We start from the raw sequence: 13,445 nt of genomic DNA, 5'->3' as shown, positions 1-13,445 counted from the left end.
CGCACACATTTTCAGATTTTCAAAAGAAAGTTCTTTCAAAATTTGACCCGTGTATGGCCAGCATTAGGGAGATTCACTCTCTTCTCTATTTGTAAATGGTACTGATATCACTGTGCTAAAGCTGCCTGCCTGAGCACAGTCTTCTTTAAAATGTACATTGAGTTCTGTATGCACAGCTCAGTTTACATTCCGCTGCGGTGCCTCTGTACCAGGATGAGTGAACTCCTGCACATGCATGGGAGTGACATCATCCCACACCAACCAATCAAAAAAAAAAAAAGACAAGATAAGGAAAAAATATGCAGGGGGAGACCAGGCATTTAAGAGAACCTGTTGCTTAGCACCATATGGGTGAGTTCAGTAGGCAGTACCGCCTGTTTAAAATGGGAGGGCTTCTAGGGGATAAAACAGGCAGTGAAGAGGTGACATCACACCTCCTCACCACCTGTCAAACACCCTCTGAGGAGCAATGCACCACAAGTCGCTATTCAGCAGGCCAGCAATAGTGTAAACTAGCCCTTTAGATGTTAATGAAATAAATATTACACCCATGGCAAGATATTTACTCCATTAAACATTACACCTTTTTATATATAACCCAAAAAAGGAGATTATTCTGCCAATTTTTAAATTCAAATAACAAACATGTTATATGTACTTGCTCCGTGTAAGGGTTTTGCACAGATCAACTCCAATCTTCTTCTTCTGGGGTCCCCCGCTGGCGCTTCAGGCTCCTCCTCTTCGGCGCGTGCACCTGTGCAGGCTCGCTACCGAGCTGCCCTGTCCGTGTCTATTGGCTCGCCCCCCCTCCGACACAGCATTTGACTGACAGCAGCAGGAGGCAATGGCTTCGAACTCAGCGGATCATTGATTGGCGTGGTAAAGGGCCAATCACAGTGGCACTTTACCACGTGATTAGCTGTGTCCAATGACAGCTGATCACAGAAGTAAACACAAGCCGGTTACCGGCTTTTTCTTTCCTTAGGCTTACAGCGCGAGGAGAGAAGAAACGAGCCGATAACCAACTTGTGTTAAAGGGACATTGGCACTGATTATCAGTGTCCTGATTATCAGTGCAGTCCCAACAGTGCCCACTAGTAATGCCAATTAGTGTCCACCAGCGCTGCCAATCAGTGCCCATCAGTCCTGCCAATTGATGTCTTCTCATCAGTGTCACCTATCAGTGCTGCCAATCAGTGTCACCTATCAATGCTGCCAATCAGTGCCACCTATCAGTGCCCTTCAGTGCCAACTACCAGAGCACATCAGTGGCACCTATCAGTGCTGCCTATCAGTTCTACCTATCAATGCTCTTCAGTGCCACCTATCAGAGTGCATCAGTGCCACCCAGCAGTGCCCATTAGTGCCACCTATCACTGCCCATCAGTGCCACTTATCAGTGTGCAGCAGGGCAGCCTATCAGTGTGCCCATCAGTGAAGGAGAAAAATTACCTGTTTGCAAAAACATTATAACAAACTATTTTTTTTCATAATTTTTGGTCTTTTTTTGTTTATTTAGCAAAAAATAAATACCACCAAAAGAAAGCTCTATTTGTGTGAAAAAAATGATAAAAGTGTCATATGGGTACAGCGTTGCATGACCGCGCAATTGTCATTCAAAGGGTGACAGCGCTGAAAGCTGAAAATTGGCTTGATCTTGAAAGGAGTACAAATGCCCTGTATGCAATTGGTTAATTATGCTCTATATTATTAACTTAAACAGAAAGGAAAACATAAAAGAATTCCAGGAATCCAATAGGATTTGCAGGAAAGGGGATTTTACAGAAGATTTCTTCAAAAAGTTGGACTTTCCCTGAAAATCAGCAGTGATATCCAGAGAGTACTACATTGCAAATTCAGGATTTTTCCTGTTTTCATGTCTTTTTTGAAAATGTATGTTTATTGAAGATTTTTCAACACACATATAACATACAAACGTACAAAAAGGTCCCCAAAACAAAACCCCAAACCTCCACCCCCCACCCAACAAACTCCTCCTTGTGCAGCCCTCCGCTCAACTTCTTAGCTCATTTTATAAACACCAACCGTATCTCCCATACAACAAAAATGACTCATACCGTTACTGATGATTTAAATACCCGAGATGGGGATGTAGACCAACCTAAATATAGCAGCACCCGCCCTGCCCCTCCCCCACCTCCCAAGGGGTGCACCTCCCGCCTAACAATTAATTCACAGTATCTGCAGCATCAAGCCAGCACCTCCACACCCTCTCAAACTTAGTAGGACACCCTCTACTGAGATAGGTGGCTTTGTATAACGGCAAAGCTTTATTAATTAAACCCTTCCAGTAAGAAACCATAGGAGGTGCAGGTTTCTTCCAACATAACAGGATAGCTTTACGTGCATAAAATAACGCCAGAGAAATCAGAGTCCTCTGCGCCTTTCGGGGTGCCAACTCCTCCACCAGCCCGAGCAAACACGTCGCGACCGTGGCTGGAATCGGCACCGAAAGTACAGACTGTATGACCTGCGTTACACCCTTCCAGAACTCAACAATCTGCGGACACAGCCAAAACACATGATCAAAGTCAGCTCGGTCAGCTGTGCAACGCCAGCATCCCTCCGCACCCGTACCATAAATTCTGGCCAGTCTAGCCGGGGTGTAATATATTCTATGCAGCATTTTAAACTGAATAAGTCTGTCTCTAGCCGAGACTAGGGTCTGAAACGGGTAGCCCCACATGTCATCCCAATCCTCCCCGTCAAAGTCTGGTACTAAGGCACTCCAAATGTCTCTACATTTTTGGATAGGCTTTGGTCTGTCATGGAACAACAGTCTGTACACTACGGAAAGAGGCTTTTTCAGGTCCTCCGTCCGCAGGCGACACTCCCATCTCCACAGCCCCAGGACCGAACTGAGAGAGAAAAGCGTGCCGCAACTGCAGGTATCGAAAGAAATACCAATTTGGAAGATCATATTGAACCTTAAGCTGATCAAACGTTAAAAGTTTCCCCCTTCCTACCACATGCTTCAATTGTTTAACACCTACTTTGGCCCATATAACCGGATCTGGGATTTCTCCAAAATGCGGCAATTTAGGATTAAACCACAGAGGAGTGTCAGGAGACCAACTCCCCTCTGGTTGTTTCAGCAAGGCCTGCACTTTGTCCCAGGCCCGTATTGTTGCTCTCATCGAGGCCGTCAGCTCCGATGAAGCCCTCGGACCTCTATACACCAAATAAGACAGGCTTTCGTATGAGCCCAAAAGAGCCGCCTCCAGTACATTTGCCGAATCCCCGTCCTCCCGCGTTAGCCAGCGTCCGGCAACCCTGTTTTCATGTCTTTGTCGGATTGTGTAATCCCCTCTCTGTCCCTCCTCCCTTCTGCAAACACCTGTTGTGAAAGCCTGCTGTTTGTTTGACCATTTACAGGAATTCACCTCATCCTCCCAAAGTCCATGTGCCCACAACACCCTCTTATATCTACACAGGAGCCGGCCCCTCACTAATAGACGGGACAGCAGAAGAGGCAAGAGAGGTCCCCAGACTCCCGGCAACATGATGATGCTGCTGCTTCTACTGGGCAGCTTAGCAAGTAAGTAATTAGGGTTGATTTACTAAAACTGGAGAGTGCAAAATCTGGTGCATCCTCTACATAGAAACCAATCAGCTTTAAAGTTTTATTGTCAAAATGTAATTGAACAAGCTGAAGCTGGAAGCTGATTGGCAACCATGCACAGCTGTACCAGATTTTGCACTCTCTAGTTTTAGTAAATCTCCGCAACAGAGTTATAATTATTTCTCTGACTGCCCTTTTTTTTTATCAATGACCCCTGCCGATTTCACACTTTGAGGGGTGATTTACTAAAGGCAAATAGACGGTTCCCTTTGCAAGGGAATTTGCCCCAGAGTTTAGTGAATTAGATGAAGCTTTGCTGACTTCCATCATCCAATCCCGCCCAAGCAAAAATGCAGTTTTTATTATTTGCCAGGCATGTGATTGGGAGTTCTTTGCAACGTGAAATTTCCCTGCATTCACTAAGCAGCTGGGGAAATTCCCTTCCAAAGTAAACAACCTATTTGCCTTTAGAAAATCAACCCTTTTGTCTTTCAAAAAGAGCCAGCCAAATGGTGGTAGAAGTAGAGAAATGTTGGCTGAATTGAATTCACACATTTTTTGTTGTCGGCTAATTTGCTTTAAAGATGAAAACAATCTTCTCTTTTTTTATTTCAGTTATTATGATGATTTTTTTTTTTTTTTGCTGTATTTAGAGTAGTTTGGTTTATTCTATTTAGTGTGCTTTGTATTTGTGGTGTTTTTTTGTCTCTTTTTTTGTGTGTATTTAAGGGCTCATTTAGACTTGTGGTTGAGTCCTGTTTTTGCACCCCAACCACTTCAGTAAGCTGCAAAGGCTGCAGACAGGGTGTTTCCATGCTTTGTTTCATTCCCGCAAAAATCTATCTCTCCTTTCCCTCATTTAGACTGCATTCACATCTCTGAGTTTTGAATCGTGGGCAGATTTGCCACTATTTTGCCCACGATTTCAAAGCGCCGAGGTGTGAATGAAGCACATTTTGCGATTGCAGTGTCACGCTGCAATCGTAGCAACACATATTGCGTCAAGCTTGTCATCCAAAAAAAGGTTCAGGAGCTACTTTTGGGTGGCATCCTTTTGCGGTTAAGCGCGTTTTATCGCACGACAATCCTTGCAATATCATTTTGCTTTTCTTTTTTACTGCCTGTCTTTTTGTGTTTTACTTGTGTGAAAAATTGCAAATAAAATTTTGCATAAATAAACAAATAAATTGCATAATGAGACTAACGCCTAGTGCACATAATGAAAAAATTTGATGAAAAATACCGCCTTGGGAGCGATCGTACGATAATCTATACGTTAGTACACAGCTTTCAAGAGTCGGTCATGGCAGTTCATGTGAAATCATCCAAAATGTTTCTCATACGATAACAGAGTGAACAATTTTCGTGTAATTAGTATAGTATCTGTACGAAAAAAATTGTGTGACTAAGACTACGCATGCTCGGAAACGAAAGAATACATTATAATACAATACAACACATTACATCACTTCTGAAGTTGTATTCTGTTGTACAAGAATTTTTGTAACTTTAGTAACGTATTGGTTTTCCATATGAGACTAGAATGCAAAAAATAAAAATAAACAGGCGATTTGTCCGATATTCTCATTGTGTGTACGAGGCATAACAAGGGGCCATTTTTGGGGGCCATTTTTTGGTACAAGAACAGGTCAACAGTGTCGGCTGGTGGGTTTTTGTTTGGGGGGGTGGCAAACAACCAACCCCCCACGAGGCAACTCAAACCCCCCCGCTGCTGTCTGCCAGTGGGTCCACCGACACTATCAGACGTCCGAGGAGTGGCGGGGATTGGGCATCTGATGAGCAGCGGTGGGGACCAGGCATCTGAGGTGCAGTGGTGGGGATTGGGCATCTGTGGAGCAGAGGTGGGGATCGGGCATCTGAGGAGCAGCGGTGAGGACCGGCATCCATGCATGGGCTCTTCTACTCCTTGCTTCCACCGTCTCCTCCCCTCCTCCTAGGCGTCCAATAGGAGTGCCTGTCTTTTCAGTCAATCGGGTGACAGGTATCAGATCCGCTCCCCGATTGGCCGGAGGAGTATAAGTGTTACAATAGCAAATATTAATTCGCTGTTGTAACACACCTGAGTGGGATCGGAGTGCACTCTCTGCGACTCGATCCCACTTTATTTTGAGGCCTATTAGAGCCTCTGGCTCTAATAATTTCATTTAAAAAAAAAAACCTGGTCGCTCTAATTCATGCAACTGGTGACCTGAAAGTGGCAGGACGCATGATTAGGGGCGGCCGTGGCGGCAATGGATAGATTCATGCTATGCATGAATCTATCCATTGCATATAGGGGAGTGGCGAGGAGAGAGGGGGCGGTGCCCGGGCGCCCCTAATGGACGGGCTGCCACTGCAGGTCAAGGATAATAGGAAGGAGTTCTTTAGCCCTATGGGGTTGATTTACTGTGTAAAATTTAGTGCAGCTCTACATACAAACCAATCAGATTCCAGGTTTTATTGCCAAAGCTTAAAGAGGAAGTAAACCCTGATGGGTTTACTTCTTCTTTGTCTCCCTGCAAAGGTAAAGCATAATGGACTACTATGCAGGGACTGTATCCCTGATCATGCCCCACTGGCGTGGTGAGAAAAAACCGAGCTCCCTTGACCCTGTCCTGGTGCCGTAGTCGCACAGGTACACATTGATGGCCCTCTGCTGCGTGTGCAGCCGCTGCAGCATGGCCAACGTTGAGTTCCACATGGTGGGCATGTCACATATAAAGCGGTTCTTGGGCAGGTTCAACTCCTTTTGGAGCTCAGCCAGCCGAGCACAGGCATTAAATGATCGGCGGAAATGCACACAGACTTTCCTGGCCTGCTTCAGGACATCCTGTAAGCCCGGGTACCTGCCCAAGAACTGCTGCACCACCAGGTTAAGGACATGAGCCACACAGGGCACATGGGTCAGTTGTCCCCGTCGGAGGGCGGAGAGGAGGTTGGTGCCATTGTCGCAAACCACCATTCCTGGCTTAAGCTGGCATGGTGTCAACCACCTCTCAGCCTGCCCCTGCAGAGCTGACAAAACATCCGCCCCAGTGTGGCTCCTGTCCCCCAAACAAACCAGCGCAAGCACGGCATGGCATAATTTTGCCTGCGTACTTGCATAGCCCCTGGAACGCCTACGGAGAACCGCTGGTTCTGATGACAGAGCACTGGAAGAGGCCATGGAGGAAGAAGAAGAGGAGGGGGTGGAGGAGAGAGGTGTGTCACAACCAATAGTAGCATTTTGGAGGCGTGGTGGCGGAACAACCTCCAACACTACTGCACCTTGTCCTGCATCCTTCCCAGCTGCCAGAAGAGTGACCCAATGGGCCGTGAAAGACAGGTAACGTCCCTGTCCATGCCTGCTGGTCCATGAGTCGCGGTAATATGCACCTTACCGCTGACCACCCTGTCCAGCAAGGCAAGGACATTGCCTTCCGCATGCCGGTAGAGAGCCGGAATCGCCTTCCGTGAGAAAAAGTGGCGTTTGGGGACCTGCCACTGAGGAACCGCACATTGTACAAACTCGCGGAAGGGGGCCGAGTCTACCAACTGAAAAAGCAGCAGTTGAAGTGCTAGCAATTTAGCCAAGCTAGCATTCAACCGCTGGGCATGTGGATGGCTGGGAGTGAACTTCTTTCGCCGGTCCAGCAGCGGGGGTAGGGATATTCGCCTGCTATAATCGGACGTGGGTGTACTGCTAGCAGAGTGCCCAGAAGCACTTGGCTATGACACACCTAATTCTACACCTTCATTCCTCTCAGAGCAGGTTTCAGAGAGGACTGAGGTCCGCTTTGTTCTTTGGTGTGGGTCTTCGAGGTACGCTTGCCAACGAGCTGCATGGCAGGTCAACATATGTCTGGTCAAGCATGTGGTGCCCAAGCGGCTGATGTTTTGGCCACGCGAGATACACTTGAGACATATGTTGCAAATAGCAGCGGTGAGATCTGATGCACTCGTCTCAAAAAAGGCCCACACCAAAGAACTTTTAGAATAACGCGCAGAGGCAGCGCCCTGCACAGGCGGAGCTCTGCGGTGTGATTCAGTCGGTGTGCTGCCCCTAAGCTGGCCCCCGGAGGGCATCCTGCCTCGTTGGACATGTGCCTCCTCCTCCTCCTCCTCTCTCCTACCAGGCACCCACGTGGAGTCAGTGCCCTCATCATCCCCTCCCTCTTCATCGCTGGAGCAAACCTGGCAGTATGCTGCAGCTTGTGGAACATGACTGCCAGATTGCTGTCCTTCTTGAGCATCCCCTTTCTCTGCATTCAAGCTACTGCCTTCTTCTAGCTGAATATCATCATCAGAGCCTACAAAACACTGGGCATCCTCCTGGAGCATGTACCCAACACTGTGCTCAAAGAGTTCAGGAGACTCCTGAGGAGGACGTGGTGGGTCTAAGAAAGGAGTCACTGATGATGACATTGAGAGGAGGGAAGACGATGCGTTGGCAGTTGCTTTGCTAGTACCCTGAGCCTGGGTGAGAGAGGATGAGGAGGATGAAGAGGGCTTGGTCATCCACTCTACCAAGTCGTTGGCATGTTGCGGCTCAACATGTCCAGCTGCCAAAAAGAAGGACAAGCGTGTCCCATGGCCACGTGCTGATGATGGCGATGCACCGCATCCACGACCAGCACTGTTGTCTCTAGACACAGAGCCTGCTTGCCCTCTTTTATCTGCCCGCGCCTGTCTGCCTCTCCTTGCTGGCCTTCCAGACATGGTAATGGCCTGAAGGGAGATGGGAAAACCAGCAATTGGGTAGTGTATATTGTGCTGGAGGCACACACAACACCCACTAACTCCTGCAGATGGCTCAATTAGAGAAGAGCTATGTAGGTGGATATAGTGATGTATACTGAGGTCAGGGCACGCAGACAGCACGCACAATCTCCTACAACTGACTGCAAGCTCTATTAAAAAAGAGCAAGCTAGCTAGCTATATAGGTGGATATAGCGGTGTATACTGGGTTCAGGGCACGCAGACAGCACGCACAATCTCCTACAACTGACTGCAAGCTCTATTTAAAAAGAGCAAGATAGCTAGCTATATAGGTGGATATAGCGGTGTATACTGGGTTCAGAGCACGCAGACAGCACACACAATCTCCTACAACTGACTGCAAGCTCTATTTAAAAAGAGCAAGATAGCTAGCTATATAGGTGGATATAGCGGTGTATACTGGGTTCAGGGCATGCAGACAGCACGCACAATCTCCTACAACTGACTGCAAGCTCTATTAAAAAAGAGCAAGATAGCTAGCTATATAGGTGGATATAGCGGTGTATACTGGGTTCAGGGCACGCAGACAGCACGCACAACCTCCTACAACTGACTGCAAGCTCTATTAAAAAAGAGCAAGATAGCTAGCTATATAGGTGGATATAGCGGTGTATACTGGGTTCAGAGCGCGCAGACAGCACGCACAATCTCCTACAACTGACTGCAAGCTCTATTTAAAAAGAGCAAGATAGCTAGCTATATAGGTGGATATAGCGGTGTATACAGGGTTCAGAGCACGCAGACAGCACGAACAATCTCCTACAACTGACTGCAAGCTCTATTTAAAACGAGCAAGATAGCTAGCTATATAGGTGGATATAGCGGTGTATACTGGGTTCAGGGCACGCAGACAGCAAGCACAATCTCCTACAACTGACTGCAAGCTCTATTAAAAAAGAAAAATATAGCTAGCTATATAGGTGGATATAGCGGTGCATACAGGGTTCAGAGCACGCAGACAGCACGCACAATCTCCTACAACTGACTGCAAGATCTATTTAAAACGAGCAAGATAGCTAGCTATATAGGTGGATATAGCGGTGTATACTGGGTTCAGGGCACACAGACAGCACGCACAATCTCCTACAACTGACTGCAAGCTCTATTAAAAAAGAGCAAGATAGCTAGCTATATAGGTGGATATAGCGGTGTATACAGGGTTCAGAGCACGCAGACAGCACGCACAATCTCCTACAACTGACTGCAAGCTCTATTTAAAACGAGCAAGATAGCTAACTATATAGGTGGATATAGCGGTGTATACTGGGTTCAGGGCATGCAGACAGCAAGCACAATCTCCTACAACTGACTGCAAGCTCTATTAAAAAAGAGAAATATAGCTAGCTATATAGGTGTAAAAATATTCTCGTAATGTAATGAATATTTCAAAGTCTTAAGTATATATGGTGAGACCGAGATTGTGAGACGAATTTCCTTAATTAGTTCTGAGTCAGCGTAATTCAAAAATGTGTATTTATTTGTACACATTTAAATAGAAAAGAATACTTACAAAAATATTACAATGATTATCATTAATATCTTTAAAATTGTCTTATGGAACAATTCAGTTTATGCCATGTGGCATTTAAAATGGCCGAATAACCCTTTGTATGCTGTAATCTCTGTGTGCTGAAATGTGTCTTTCTGAGGTCTTCCCTCTAGCAGGCGAAATGTTCAAGAGAAAGTCTGCTCCCAATGTTTCGACTATATCAACCATTCTCTAATCTCCCGCCCGAAAGATAACTCCTCCTTTACAAAAGTGTGGGCTAAAGAGTGGTTACTTATAGTCAAGTCACCATATGTTAACACTTAAAACACAGCTCCACAGCCTAAAATGACCGGACGTAGGGGGAAGGGAGAATTTCAGACTCTATGCAAACTTTCACTTACATTTAAGAAAAGCTTATATAAAATATACAATATTCCTCAAAACCCTGACAGGTTTTAAATGTTTATTTCTTCAATTATCACAAGTCATAACATAGAATTAATTGATTCAGAGTTCTCTTTCACACAATATGGAAAAATTATATTCTGAATAAAGTATAATAAAGCCAATTAAAATTTAGATATTAAGAATATAACATTCCCCTCTGAAATATGAATACTAATCATAGTTTTCAGATTAAAAATTCATTCATCACCATTCATGTCACATTCAAACAAACTTTGATTCAATAACTCCAAATGTTTTGTCATGTACAATTGGATTCGTACCTTCAAAACCCATTTTCCTTTTCAACTTATTTTGTAACAAATCATCTCCTTTCTTAATATCACTTCTAATTCGATAATATAATTTTTTCATTTTAAACATCAAACATAACTGGAATATAAGAAATAACATGATAATAATAAAAATAATTACAATAGGATGTGATAAAATATTTCCTGCTGCTGAAGTTATGGAAGTTTTTCCCCACATGGATACACTATTACTAAATTTTTTCCACCAATTACTTCCTGAAAATTCTGACCATTGATGCGATATTTCTTGCAAATTACCTTGTTCATGTTTAAACAATACTTCTGCATTCTGCAATTCCTTAGCCAAAGCTATTAATAAACCTTGATCCTTTTGAATTATATTTGCCCATTTTTCCCATGGAAATTCATCTATTTGGGAAATATTATACTGTGTAGGAAGAGCGCTAATATTTTTCATAAACATATTTGTTAAATTTGTTCTCAACCAATTAATACTTATTGCAACAATATCTCCTTCTATACAATACAACCCTTGATTTAGGTTTTCTGTATTTGTACAAGAAGAGAACATTTTTTAACCCTTTCTGTATGTGACATAATCGGAAAACAAATCTTCTTTTTATCTACACGAGTAATTAATTCAGAACTAATTTCATTTTCAATTCTTGCTGAACATAATGTGTGATTATGATAACAAGAATGAAATATGCTTTTATCTTGATTAGGTAAACATATAATTTTAGACTGGAATTGTAAACATGATGACAAATCTAATTGTTCTAATTCAGAATTTTCATTGTTAAATACAAAATCTGTATACTGTAATTTATAGTATAATAATTGTGTATTACTGACAGGTAATCCCAAAACAGTGATTGGAACCAAAATTTGTTCTTTTCTGGCTATTGGAATCATAGAAGAACTATAACATATGTCCTGCTTGCTTCCTATCCATTTATTTACCCATAAATCTGTATGATTTATCGCATATAAATATTCTTTGGGCAAATACTGTAAAATGCCAAGAGGAGTTATTCCACTCTGAAATGCTTGCGCAATTATTTTAAAATTAGTGGAATATTCTGTTTGAATCTCTAAGCATGCTCTGGCTATATGAGAATGTTGTTCACTTCTCATCAAATCAAGAGTAATATTTTGAAGATGTAAAATAGATGGACCCATTATATTAGCAGTTTTAATTACCATATTTTCTAAAATCTGATTTAAATGTCTTTGTATTTTAATACCATTACTTCCCACTAAATCAGCGGTTTCTAGATCAGACTTTAAATCTAAAATATTAATATCCATACTATTTGTTATACTCCCGATTGTGCCAATCCCTCCTAAAATACCTTCAACAATACCACGCTTATTTCTGTTATGATTTCTATTATTAATTCCAAACCATCTCTCAATACCCAATTCCATATTAACCAGATGTCCTTGACATTGTGGAAACCTTGTAGAAATTTTCCATTCTGAAACATTAAAGTTCCACAAAATAATGACAAACTTTCCTTCTCTCAAAAGAGTTCTGGATTGGAAATGGTTAATCTGAAAAGGGCTTGCAGAGAAACTTTTCTTATTGACACATGGAGTTTTCCTTGGAGACATAACAATAACACTTGCCTTTGCACATTTCACTGGATAATTTTCTATTGATATGCAACATTCATATATACCAGTATCATTCAAAGATACTCTCATTTGTTGATAAACAAATGTATCATTGATCCAATTCACACTACCAAAAATTCCTTTATGAATTATGATAGTAGAACTATAAAGAAAACTACCCAAAAACTCATCATTCCTTTTCCAAGTCAACAATGAATTTTGAGGTAAAGATATTTTTGTATCACATATCAAATGCAAATTATCTTTATCTTCCATAATTTTTAAAGATTGTGGGAAAATATTAATTTCTGGAACAATCCTGTCAACTATAAAAATATCAATTTTGACCCTTATTTGAGTAAATTTCCTTGTTACTTTAAAATCCCATGTTCTTACAACGTCTCCTTTTTCATCTCCAATGATGTTTAAATATTTTGGATTTAATATCTTTACAAAACTTTGAAAAAGATAATAAAATTGATCAAAGGAATAAAGTATTTTCCCAGATCTTGTCATAATATTAGTAACATCTCCAGACCAAATTGTTGACTCATTACCTTTTAAATATATAGACCAGAAACTCCTCAACAATATGTTACACTCAAAAGTTCCGGTTTTGTTATTTAGTCTATAAGATCCCTGCATTTTAACAAACTTTGTTTTGGATTCTATTTTAACTTTGATTTCAATATTATTGCTGTGAATGAAATACAATTGTAAACAACAATGATATCCGTCTCCAATACATAAAAATCCATACAAATCTTCTGCTGTATTAATATCAACATCTCTAAAATTATGATTTTTATCATATGCACTAATATCAATAACTCTATCATTTTTGTCCTTTGTAATGATATCAATGTTCTTATTTTTCAGTTCATCTGCATTGATATCAATGTCTACATCTCTCTTATTTCTGAATAACATATGATCTTTGTTGTGTAATTCTTCATTCCTGTTAGTCTTTGCATAACTTGAGCAGTTCTTGATATATCTTATCACAAATAAAATTGTCACTAGGGAAAAGATGCATCCTGTAGTGATGATACACTTTCTCTCTTTAAAACTTTTCTTTTGTTGATCCGACATCTTTTTGGGATCCATGATTCCTCCAGATTAGATTTTTATGATTCATTCCTGAAAAAAGGAATGCAGCATCATTATCTCGGAATATTAGATTTGTTATACCCACATTTTTCTTTCTACATACTTATTTCACTGAACTGAGAAAGTATTTGTACCCCTTGAACATATCAAAATGTCCATGGACTT

At 42.2% G+C, this 13,445-nt stretch overlaps 1 protein-coding gene across 1 annotated transcript in view; it reads left to right on the top strand.

The window, feature by feature from the left end:
- Window positions 1-3,397: 3,397 nt before the first annotated feature.
- The window catches only part of LOC143983521 (complement factor B-like), a 193,858-nt gene continuing 183,810 nt past the window's right edge, over window positions 3,398-13,445 (top strand). The window contains exon 1 of the mRNA XM_077483313.1: window positions 3,398-3,559. Coding sequence (XP_077339439.1) covers window positions 3,523-3,559 — 37 coding nt within the window. The 5' untranslated portion in view covers window positions 3,398-3,522. The remainder of the gene's footprint in view (window positions 3,560-13,445) is intronic.

Source organism: Lithobates pipiens, unplaced genomic scaffold (assembly GCF_037356315.1).
Source record: "Lithobates pipiens isolate NorthernLeopardFrog02 unplaced genomic scaffold, aLitPip1_a1.2 Scaffold_1, whole genome shotgun sequence".
Classification (NCBI taxonomy): Eukaryota; Metazoa; Chordata; class Amphibia; order Anura; family Ranidae; genus Lithobates; species Lithobates pipiens.
Note: the sequence above shows the minus strand (reverse complement) of the source record. Positions and strands in the feature narration are given on the sequence as shown.